The following is a 12,542-nucleotide window of genomic DNA, read 5'->3' as shown; positions in this document are numbered from 1 at the left end:
CAGTTCCATTTTAACATCTTATATTTTATCAGAAACATCCATGTAAGTTAGTAACTTGAAAGTCAGTTTAGCTGTGAAGTTGTGAAGCACTGTGACGTTTAATAATTATTCACTTGAAAATACAATATTTCTAATGTGGGTAAATACCCGGTTGATGCAGTACGTAGAAAATCCTATGCTATTATTACAGTTAGCACCATCCTGTGCTGAACAGCGACCGCTCAGCTCCGCCAATAGGAGACCGGCGCGAGCTCAGGCTCCATCTCCAATCGCTGTTCAGTCCCTATATGAGTGCACTACATGAGTACAGGAATAATGGCGTGTGAACCATACTTAGTACACTCTATGCTCTATAGGAAGCAATTTGTAATTCAGCCACAGACCAGCCTGCAAATACTGTCGAGTTTATCCTCGACACGGAGACAGTGAACATCATTTAGAAACGGCCAGGTCACGCAGTATCTAATACATCTCTTATTTAGGTAGGATATATAAAACAGCAAAAGGTGATTGCGTTTAAAAGTGGACTTTTAACATGGACGCTGTGTCCATCTGTGATGAGTGCTGTGTGATAAGTGAAATAAATCAGACGACGGTCGAAGGACCTGCTCCAAGGTAGGCTACGGTTTCTTGCCCCTTGTGTTATTAAACTCTGTTAATATTTCATTGTCTAACTTGGCGTGGAGAAGTAAATAATACAAATTTCCCTTTGTTTACTACTAAACACGCAGCTGCTGCACGCACCGTGTAATGAATAAACTAGGTGAAAGTGATTGGTCTAATCTAATGATCCCTTGCCAATGAAAACAATTGTCAACACTGTCAGCAACACATACTAAAATTAGACGACTAGTATGAAGTTTATTTAGATTTAAGAATATAATAGACACTAAGTTGGTTTATCAAAAAACCTGGAATGGACAGCTGTTGAAATGTTTATTTCATATGTCATGTTTTATTCATCTGGATTGATAGAAACTCTATTTTTTACAGTGCCTGCTGTAGTAGTACACTATTCATGTGACCCTATACAGTACATTTATAGTTGCAATTTTAAAGTCATTTCAGAATGCAGGGTAACATATAACAAGAAAGAAATTACATAATGAGCTCAACATGTTTCCCACAAAAAAATGAACCTTTGATTTAGGACAATAGTTTAAGACAAGAGCAAAACCATGTACAGTATGATTCAGCACAAGAAAACACTACTAGTGCCAAATGGATGAGTTACACAAAAGGCCTGTTAAGATATATTAACTCATCATATTGATGTATGATTTTCATAATAAGTGCAGTGGTATGTGTACCCTTAGGAGTTATTCGTTACACTCACTGTAATATAATTATTTATGGAATACGATTTACATGACCAATCTTGCACCATTTGACATATTTTTGTTGGTCTGACGCTGTAATCATTTAAACGCTGTATCCGCATTTTTTATTATGATCTAGACAATACAATGGCAATTAAATGTGAATAAAATAGCAAATTACAAGAGGGTGTTCAGCTTTGTACATCTAATATTCTACCACAGAGTGAAACCTCAAGTGAATACATTGTGCAAATTAAAATGTTGCACTTCATAGACACAGCAAATTATATATTCAGCTTGTTTTTCCATTCTTTTCCCTAGCTTAATAACATGCAGTTTGAAATTGAAAGTGTATTTGGCCATTAAAATGACTGCATTAATACAGCTACAATAAATAGCTTTTTTCCCTTTTTTTACTAGTGAACATTTTAGTTTCAGCTGAGTAAACTGTCGCATAACTGTTCCCTTTACTCTGATAGTGATAAATGGCATGAAGTGATTAGGGAGAGGAGAGGTGCTAAGCAGATGGTAAGAGGGTGACTCTTCGGCTCTGGTGGACAGGCTCCAGCAGTCACTGCAATGATTCATGTCTGAGCATGACAGTCGTAGGAGAAGCCTCGTCTCTGTTTGCAAGCGTGAGGCACGCACCTGGTCACTTTCTGTCTAAACCTTTGATTTGTTCAATCTAAGGGCTTAGTGCTACATTATTATTTGGTCTTGTTTATGTTACTTAAAATGGCTGCTCACATCCTGTGCACATAAGAAAATGGCTTAAGCCCTTGAAGAATAAGTCAACAAGCAGGAAGATTATTGAAACTCTGTTGAAAACAAGCTGAATCAGGATGAATTATGCATTCCTTAAGTAACTGTTTTGTGTATGCATTTCTGAATGGTGGGTGTGAAATCAAGCTTTTAAGAGTAATCATCTTGTTGAGGTAGATGACATTTTCAGCTTTTTTGATTATTTATCTTGACACATATTACTCACTAAGTCACTTCAGCATATTGCACATTGCATATTAAGCATATAACTCAGATAGTACTCACTAACTAATATGATTACTCAGTAGCTTTTGTGAACCTAATAAGAAACATACAAGCTTGTATTTACAAAAAGAATACTCAGATCACAGAGACTTGTTCGCTACATGAATTGTGCAGTTGTTGAAGACAATATTTCTAGACTGCTTCTTTTCCTTTTTTTCTGTATCAGCTATGCAGTAGCGTATATATTCCACAGCCACTGCTTCAACTGCCATGCAACATCAAGCCTCCTCCCTATTGTCATATCCACCAAAAGCAGAAATCATGCTCATGCTGAGTTAGGCGCATGTTGTGGGTGCAGAACTGTAGGATGTTTCTTTGTGACATGTAGCCTAGTTGTGGCAATGCTCAAAACCTGAATAGCAGTGGAAATGGCAAAAAAATTTATACCCAGCCGCATCTGAAGCACACAAACACCCCAGAACTAATACTACTTATCTGTGAAGGTCAAATTCATTACCTGCTTAATTATAACTAAATATTCTCATGTCTTTGATCTCCTTGTGATCTACCAAAGGGCTTTTCATTCTGCTGTTATCAATCATGATTGTTGACACCGTAGACAGTCAAATAAGAACATTAACTCATGCTTTAAGAATGTACAGTGTGACACATTACATAACCTCGGGTAAGGTATAAAAATGATTCCATATATCGAGGGTTTACAATGACCCAAGCTTAATTATTTCAATTGTGGAAAGTCCTAAAGCATATAGAGCATGCAGCATAACCTTGTCTGTGATATTTTTAATTTGTTACAACCCACCTTTATCAAAATGATTATACTTTATTGGGTTCTTTTATTATTGATTAGTAATTAGCCTGTTGACTGGTGACTGGAATTGATTTAGTTAAAACATTAATAATCCATAAAATAAGTAGGGTATAAATGCTGATGGTATGTATAATGTCTACCTGAATGTAATGTGTTTATCAAGGTGAAGGTTCTGAAATGAACCTTCTGTGGCTTCTATAAGTAGCAAAAATATTATTTAATACATTTAAATAATGGAAAAAGTAAATGTAGTGACCAAAAGAAAGTGTGACTCTGTAAGCTTACTATATGAGCAGTTTGTGTTTGCCAGGTAATAAACTTTTGTCCACTGTAATTTCATCATTGGGTTCTGCTTGTCTTTTAAGGCATAGAGTTTGGAATAGGCCAATACCGTCTCATAACATAGATAAATATATCCATGATGGTTGAAATATGTGCACAGGCATGCCATTGTTTTTTTTTTCTCCTAATTACATGCATTACTTACAAGCTCAGTGATTTTCTATAGTACATCTTAGAATAGTGCCATATGTAATGGGAATCTCTGAAACGTTACTAGCTAATTGCACATCTGTAAGGAATATAAAAAGACAATAGGAAAATAACGCTTAGCTTTGTGGCACAACTGTCTGGTGTATTATTTTCCTATAACAGCAACAGTAATGTATTTTATTCCTCTTAGCACAGTGATCTGCCAATAACTCAATTTATAAATGAAAACACACTGCGCATTTGTAACTTATATTTATAATTTTTACTCGTTTTACTGTGTAAGTTAACTCTGCATGTTATTGTTTGTTCTAAGGCTCTCAGTGTGAAAATTATGCATTTTCTCCTGTCAGGTGACAGAAGAGCATGAACATTCTTTAGATTTTGAAAATCCAATACAGTAATTGCTCAGTGTTAGCTGTGTAAAGAGCCTAACAATAAAATTACTGCAGAGCTGTCAGATCACCTTATTCAACTGTACTGTTCTGTAGCCACAGCACCCTACATAACACTCATGCTTACACACAGACATACAGACGCACTCGCACAAACGCACACACTCACACTCACACAAAAACGCACACACACACAGATACACACACACACACACACACACAAGTTGGTATTGGCAACAAGAAAGGCAGCACAATAAGGTGCTCCACTGAGGGAGAGAAGAAAAGCTGTGCAGCCAGATGGATTTGAGGAGATTTGGGAGAGTCTGATTAAGACAAACAAGCAGACACAGAATACAGATAGAGTCAGATTGCTGCACTCTGATGAGTTACTAGAGGGTCATTTCTGAAATGAAAGTTCTGTCAGAAAAATGTATTATTATTGCACTGAAATTTTCCTGGTTAGTTAACTCTAAAATATGGGAATTGTATATTGTAATTGTACCAGAACACAAAGAGCTTATTTGTTTAAAAATAAATACAGAACCTTGCAGTAAGTAAATTTTATATTAGATGGTAACTTGCTTCTTCCCATCCTGACAATGAAAAGTTCCATGGCTTACTCCTTTCTTTAGCATCTCTGTCTTGTGCACTCTGTATTGAATGAAAGGAGAGTGGACATCAGTGGTCTTATGGAAGTACAGAAATAAAGGGGAGTTAATTAAGTGGAAATCCAATATCAATGCTTGTTTGCTTAAATGTTAAAACAAAACACTGATACTGCAGTGTCTTTTATTGCTTATCTATTTTAACTGCCCATTAATTTTTATTATATACACAATATTGTTTACCTACTCATACCCAGAGGTGTTTACAATAAAACTTTACACTAGTGGTCCAATGCTGTGGATTTAATCTTCAATATTACTAAACCACGCTGTAAATATGTAATAAGTTTTTATTAGAATAACTATTTCATTAGAACGTTTGGTAAATATAAATTTTAAGCAAATGTTTTTCTCTATTTAATGCTAATTATTTAGAGCATCTTGCATCAAGCAGGCTAGAGGCTAGATGATTAGCTAGCTAGATTTACCCTCTTACACCAAGATCCTTCCTCACAAGACAAAGAATACTTACCTATTATGACATTATGGCAAACAAAAATCTGTTAACATATAGAGTATTTTAAGTAAGCTGATTAGTTTATGGGTGATACGGCATGTAATATTAGAGGCTAACAGATCCAGGTTCACCAATTAGATCCAGAGCTTGGGTTACTACAGACAAGGAGTTTTCTCTATGTTTACACGGGTTTCCTCTGGGTTATCCAGTTTTCTCACATTGTTTGAAAACATGCAGGTATGTAGACTGGCTACAGTAAATTGTATTGTTGTTCCTGAAACCAGACTATATTCAAGATACTGTGACTTAGTTAACATGCCATTTAGTTCAGTGTCGATGTGTATGACGATTGTGACATTGATGACAAAGAAGTCATCCAGGGTGTATTCCCACCATGTGCCTTGAGATACACCAATATAGTATATATTTAGTGCAAAGCAATTAGTAAAAGTGGATGATAAAAGAATTTTGAAGTGTCTTGCCCTGCACAGTTTTAATCAGTCAGTGTACCTAAATATTTTCAGCTTATTATAGGCTTAATTATTAGGTAATGAGCTCTGCCATGTGTGATGGTAGAAGTAATAATACTCTGCAAAGAACATGAACTATGGTTCCACAAAATATCTAGTGGTCTTGTATACTGGAAAACTAAGTCACATTACGTAATTGATAACATTTCCAAGGCTTTTGCTGAAACAATTTTTCTGCCATTTTTCCTGTTTGCATTCAGTGAGATCCCGAAGGTGTCATTGTGTCCCCCAGACAGTGAGGATGCAGAGTCTCCAATGACTGACATTCCTATAGACAGGGAGCACATAAACCATCTGTCCACACCACCTTCCTCCTCTCAACTGTACAACCAAGTGTTGCAGAGTCATGTGTACCAGTCACCTCGACTCAAGAGATGCCCATGTTGTGACCACCAGAAGACAATTACAGACAATGCTTGTCTGAATCAAACAAATATAACTTCTCATTCAGACTGTGCAAGCAATGCAATCAAGAGAGTTCATAGGTGCAGTCCCTTCCACCAGCCTATATGCCACAACACATTGCAGTGTCATTGGCTACAGGGATCACGTGATGGCAGTAACTACAAGCCTGTTCAACATCATGTGGTGACCGTCAGGTTCAGATTTTTCTGAATGTTCTTCTGATTCATATAAATGCAAATTCTTGTTTTAGATGTAAGATAAATAAACATCAAGTTTGTCTCTTTTATAGGACTGAGAGACTCCACAAGATTCCAAAAAAGTAGGTGAACAAAGTGTATACTTTGCTTATAAATTATGTTGTTCTAAACAATAACAATAAAGTAGCACTTTTTACCAGTACGCTGGCATTCGAAATCGACTTGTCTGACATTTACAATCAGTGTAAAAAAATTATTATTAAGTCAGTGTGAGACATTTTTACTTCTGTTTTTTAAAAAGAATTTTAGTGGTTGAAAACGGACAATTTATTTTTTCAAATTTTAGATGCTTATTAACAAGCACTTGAGGTATCTCAGAGAGCAGAATTCCATTTTTGGCTTCTGGTAAAAAGAGTTAAAAGCAAAAATAAATCACAAAACCAGGTCAAGTTTCTATAAAGCCTGGTTTAACTGCTTTAAAAAGACTTGAATTTTAATCGATTCATTTGTTAACAGCAATTGTTTCTGACTTCCAGCTACTCCCAGGTCATAGTGGAATACCCGATGTCAGTTCTTATCTCATGTGCAGTAGTTCTCCTTACCTTCTCCATAGCAGGGATTTTGATCGGTCCACTGCCAGATTTCTCTGATCCTTTAGCAGTATGTACTTTTCTTTTCATTGAGTAAAATTTCCATCAAAATGTATATTACTTCTGGTCTCAGTACTGAAAACACAGTAAATTACATGTCTTCTGTAACAATATTAAAGTAAATTGACCCTGCAATTTTTGCCTTGTAGATTCATTACAATACATTTTCAAAGGTAATACTCCACCTTGTATGTCTTGGATGATATGTTACAGGGATTTGAGCCACATGGAACAGACATTGGGATTAGACTGGCAGCCTGGGCAAAGTTGCAGGAAAGTACTGGGCCTGGGAAAGAACTATCTCTGACATTTCAGCAGTTTTTGGACCACAGTATAGCACGGTACTGCAAATAGTAAATGAGCTCCTTGTCATGTACACTCATAGTCCACTGCATTAGGAACAACTGCTTCTTCAATTGCAATTAGCCAATCATTCAATTATGTGGTAATGCATAACACTGCAAAAACAAGTTTTGACATTTGCTGTGCATTCAGAGATGCTTTTTTACTCACCACGGCTCTAAAGAGTGGATATTTGAGTTACCAAAACTGTCTGAACAACCATGCTGAGAACACTGAGATAATTCTGTGATTTTTGTGTACTGTGCTACTCCCACATGCTTGGATGATTGGATAATTACATAAGTGAGTAGGTCATTCATTGTATATATTCACTAATAGAAATTTCATTGCATGCACAATCATAAAATGTATTGTGTGTTATTCAGTGATCATGGTACATCCAGAGACATCACCAGTAAATCCCAGCATCATTTAAGACATCGTTCAAGGAGAATGCTACATACAGACACTACTCAAAACACCTATTTTTGCAATGATCCAGGTGAGGGAAAAGAAAAAAAAAACTTGTTCTAGTTTTGAATATGAAGCTAAGCAAATGTATCAGTAAATGGATTGTAGAATATAAAAATATATGCTGCTGCTCTCTTCCATCTGTGCCCCTGCAGGAGATCGCTATGCCCAACTGGTTTTCCGCTCAGAAAACTCTGACAGTCTCTGGAGTCTGAAGGCAATCTATTCCATGTGTGAAATGGAGCAAACCCAGGTAATCCAAATATGTTTACATGAAATAATACAAGATATTGCATATTTTCAGAAATGTTTGGCACAATGTTATGTGAAGGTATCGTTTTACTCTTTATGCTAACAAGTCACTAAAGAAACTGAGAAAACCTAATGCCATCTTTCAAATTTCAGATCCGCTCAAATGCACACTTCAAAGATCTCTGTCAGGTCAAATTGGAAGCTGTTGGCACCCAGGGTAAGGGAGAGTGCTGTCCAAGCTGGTCCCTGGGGAACTTCCTGGCTCTCCTCAACAATGTCTCCTCATGCTTCAGTCTTACAGCTCAGCAAGTGTCAGACAGTTTAGGCTTGCTCAGATTCTGTGCCCCTTACTACCATGATGGAATGCTTGTTGCATCCTGTGCAGAGAGAAGCAAATATGGCTACTGTGCATCTGTCCCACATCCGTGCAAGGACTCTAGCATTATCTATCAGATTCTACATTACCTAGTGGATAAAGATTTCCTGGGGCCGCAGACTGTTGAGTACCAGGTTCCATCCCTCAAGTATAGTATCCTGTTCCTACCAATGGCAAAAGGAAATGCATTAATGGATATTTATTTAAATCACCTGGAGGGTCATGATCTAACATATAACAATACCACTGTAACAGGGATGGATTTGGGGATTAAGCAAAAGCTTTTCAAATATTACCTCTCAAGAGACTCCATCTACCCTATTCTCACCGTAGTTGCTCTGCTACTTACAATGGCCTTATATCTTAGATCATTCCTATTATCAGCTATGTCACTGGTTGCAGTCACATTGTCACTTTTGACATCTTATTTTTTCTACAAAGTTGTATTTGGACTATTGTTTTTTCCACTTCTGAATCTCATGGCAGTTCTTGTCCTTTTGGGAAGTTGCTCCAATCAAGCCTTCACCTTTAATGACTTCTGGAAGTCCCAACTGAGCCATAATCCTCCAGCTGCACTAGAAAAGAGAATCCACCATGTCTTACAAGAAATGGGTTACTTGATACTGGTGTCTGGCTTGACATCCAGCATCACATTTTACTCAGGCTACATAAGTAGCATTACAGTGGTGAGGTGTTTTGCTGTGTATCTTGGTAGTGCCTCTTTAATCAACACACTTTTTGCTCTTGTTTGGCTCCCCTGTACCATTGTTTTGCAAGAGCGAAATGCTGCAGGAGCTTCTGCCTCTGCCTCTAAGCCATCATGGAAGCCATGTTGCTCTAAAAATCCTGGTGGATTTTGGGATACAAGTTCGAGGAAGCGTTGCCTTTTCACACTGGGACAGAAATTTCGGGGTCTAAAACGTGGACTCTCGGACACATCAAATTTGATTTTCTTAAAAGTCTTACCTTGTGGTGTGGTTAAGTTTCGATACATATGGATCTGCTGGTTTGCAGTCCTGGCTGCAGGAGGCATTTATATCTCATGTGTAGACCCTGGAATGAAGCTGCCTAGCTCAGACAGTAGGGCAACTCAGCTATTTCGATCCAGTCATCCATTTGAGAGATATGATGCAGAGTATCGCCATCAGTTCATGTTTGAGCGAATGAAACAAGGAGAGGATGAACCCATGACCATGACTCTCATCTGGGGAGTCACTCCAGCCAATTATAATGATCGTTTCAATCCAAAAAGCAATGGCTCCTTTACCATGGACCCAGAATTCAACATAAGTAGTTCAGAAGCCCAAGTGTGGTTACGAAAGCTATGTGGAAAAATTAGAAACCAGACTTTTTATTCAGCACCACCAGCAGACCAAGATGCAGTGGAAGACAATACTTGTTTTGTGGAAGATTTAATTCACTGGGTATCTGTTCGTCGTTGTTCTGAAAATGAGGATGCTTTTAGTTTCTGCTGTAACAATATTACGTTCCCCTACCCTCCAAGCGTTTTTGAGTGGTGTCTCAAAATGATGGTGGAAAAACAACAGGCAGAAACACGTTCACCTAGGAATGGGGGCATTCGTTTTGATTCACAAAATCGAATTGCAGCCCTTGTTGTGGTATTTAAGACCTCACAGCTTTACAGCTTTAACTTCAGCAGAACTTCAAATTTCTACAAACAAATCACGTCTTGGTTCAATAAAGAGATTTCTAGCGCTCCTCCTGGCCTGGAGAAAGGCTGGTTTGTGAGCCAGTTATTGTTGTATGACCTCCAGCAATGCCTGAGCTCAGAGACTTTAGTAGTGGCAGGCTTTTCTGTAGCCCTTACATTTGCATCACTGCTGCTCACCACTTGGAATATACCTTTAAGCATTTATGTGACGTTTGCTGTAGGGGGGAGTGTTTTTGTTACTGTTGGCCTGCTTGTGCTTTTAGAATGGCAGTTAAATAGTGTGGAAGCACTGTTCATTTCAGCTGCAGCAGGCCTCTCTATTGACTTTGCAGCCAATTATTGCATTTCCTACTGTCTGGCCCCACACACTGACAGATTCGGTAGGGTCGCATATTCTCTGAAGAAAATGGGTAGTCCAGTAGCCACAGGTGCAGGAGCATACTTTTTTGTTGGGATTATAATGCTACCAGCTACTGCACTGCTATTCCGAAAGCTTGGAATATTTTTCCTTCTTGTAAAGTGTGTGGCTTGTGGGTTTGCCACTTTTTTCTTTCAGTCACTCTGTTGCTTCTTTGGTCCTGAGAAGAATTGCGGGAAAATAATCATACCATGTGCAAAAGAGAGAGCCACAGAAAATATACCGCCATCTTGTTCAGGTGCTGAAGCAGGAAACAACAATCTGTCAGCTAATGGTACATTTGGCTGTGGCACTGGCACAGGATCACAAGGGAAAAAAAATTATAATAAACAAAGTGGCAGAGCATTCTTATGCCCCAATCAGCACCACCACAGGCAACACCAGTCAAGACTAGGGAGGGAGCCTGAGCAGTATGAGCTGCAACCCCTTGCCTGTCATCTAAGTGACAGCTTTGAAAATAGCACTTGCACCAGCAAGCTGTCCAACAGACCTTCTGTTCTTTCAGATGACATTGAGTTCTGTGGTCTAAGTCCAAAGCGATATTATGAAAGAATTAGCACTGAATCTGTGAATGAGGAAATATGCAGCAGACACCTCAAAGGTTGTGAAACTCACCATGCTGTCCAGACCTCATCCCCTTACAAAGGAAATAAAACACGACCCATAGTGGTACCTCCAGGGGATACAGAAAAAGAAAAGCGTTTGTGCAAGAAATGCCATAGCGGCCCTGGAATCAAACTATGGAATGTCTCCTTGTCATCCTCTAGCATGGAAGATATCACTGTCACAGAGACTATAAATGAGACTACTAAAAGGTCGCTGTCTATGGATGGGGCCTATAGATGTCACAAACATAAAAGACTTTTGTCATGTCAGTCTCAGAGTTCCATTGACGGGCTTGAAGATTCTAATGAGACTTGTTTGAGTGACATTGAGCCAGCAGTCTCAGTCACACCACCCACTGTGACTGAAGGAAAGCTGCAACCTGGTCACCTCAATGACAAGAGAGATACTTTGCGTCTGTCTCTGAGAGAAACAGTTTATGACTCTGGCTCCTCAGGGTCTGGAAGGGGGCGGACAAGCCAGAGTGAGCTGCCTGTAATATTGCCAAACAGTCAACCGAATTTACCTGATGTTTGGATCAAGAGGGATGGAAGAAGTGAGGACAGCAGTTGATTTAATGAATAAAACATATTAACAGATAGAACTCAGTCTGTGCTCTTACTTTTACCACCATTTAAAATCCTATACTTTCTTTAAAAAAGTATTTGAGGTGGACTTGTACAAAACATCTGACAAAACATCTGTCTCTAAATTATCATTATATCTGAAAATGCTTATAACAGATCTGTAAATCAGCAATTATATAGGTCCATGTTATACTGAGTCTTTTTGACATGCATTCATGTCACACTGCTATCTGCAATTATTTTACTCTTTGGACTGATGCACTTGCATGTCACTACAATCGTGTGTGATGGAGCTTTGGTTGCTATTTCATAACACAAATATTGTACATATTTTCAAAGGATTATTGTGTGAGAGCAGTTTAAATAAACCTTTTCATAGAAGCAATTTCCTCTTTTTAAATATACTAGATAAGGAATGGGCATAATAGCGATCTAGAAATGTACTTGACTTTATTTCTTTTGAAACAATCCTTATGGAAAATGCATAGATATCATCACACTAATGGCTTGTAGGACACAATGTATTGTTTTGATACTAGCAATGTCTACAGGTCGTTTATACCAGGCATGACTAGATTTTCCTCCACATGCACCTGCCTTTAATAAAGCAATAATTCGGCTTCACATGTGGTGGAGGAAGTGTGGGAACTGAATCTAGAACACATAAAAATAAATAAATGAATAAAATAACTAATTTTGAGGCTCCACAGGACCTGAGAGCTTGGTAGTTAATGGGTCTTTTAATACACAGGTTTATGTTTTTGACAAAATGTTTTCTTAATTCAAATTGCCAATACGTACCTTTCTGTTTTGTCTGGGGCGCTTGTTTTGACTGTAATTGTATTTATATGTTGATTTTGTTCAGACCTCTGCTGAGATAAAAGTTAATAGTTTA

The 12,542-nt window shown here is 38.0% G+C and overlaps 1 protein-coding gene across 1 annotated transcript; it reads left to right on the top strand.

The window, feature by feature from the left end:
• Positions 1-489: 489 nt before the first annotated feature.
• disp2 (dispatched RND transporter family member 2) lies at positions 490-11,633 on the top strand. Its single transcript, XM_060879305.1, has 8 exons — positions 490-615; positions 5,875-6,273; positions 6,369-6,398; positions 6,813-6,936; positions 7,140-7,267; positions 7,655-7,770; positions 7,895-7,992; positions 8,145-11,633. The coding sequence occupies exons 1-8, from the start codon at positions 536-538 to the stop codon at positions 11,631-11,633; spliced, it is 4,464 nt and encodes a 1,487-aa protein (XP_060735288.1). The 5' UTR covers positions 490-535.
• The last annotated feature ends 909 nt before the right edge of the window (positions 11,634-12,542 follow it).

Source organism: Tachysurus vachellii, chromosome 10 (assembly GCF_030014155.1).
Source record: "Tachysurus vachellii isolate PV-2020 chromosome 10, HZAU_Pvac_v1, whole genome shotgun sequence".
NCBI lineage: Eukaryota > Metazoa > Chordata > Actinopteri > Siluriformes > Bagridae > Tachysurus > Tachysurus vachellii.
This window is presented reverse-complemented; position numbering and strand designations above follow the sequence as displayed.

Coding starts and splice junctions, on each gene's coding strand:
- disp2 (XM_060879305.1), top strand. CDS start 536: ATGGACGCTGTGTCCATCTGTGATGAGTGCTGTGTGATAAGTGAAATA. Junction 6,937..7,139: donor ATTTCTCTGATCCTTTAGCA/GTATGTACTTTT, acceptor GATATGTTACAG/GGATTTGAGCCACATGGAAC. Junction 7,993..8,144: donor GTGAAATGGAGCAAACCCAG/GTAATCCAAATA, acceptor TTCAAATTTCAG/ATCCGCTCAAATGCACACTT.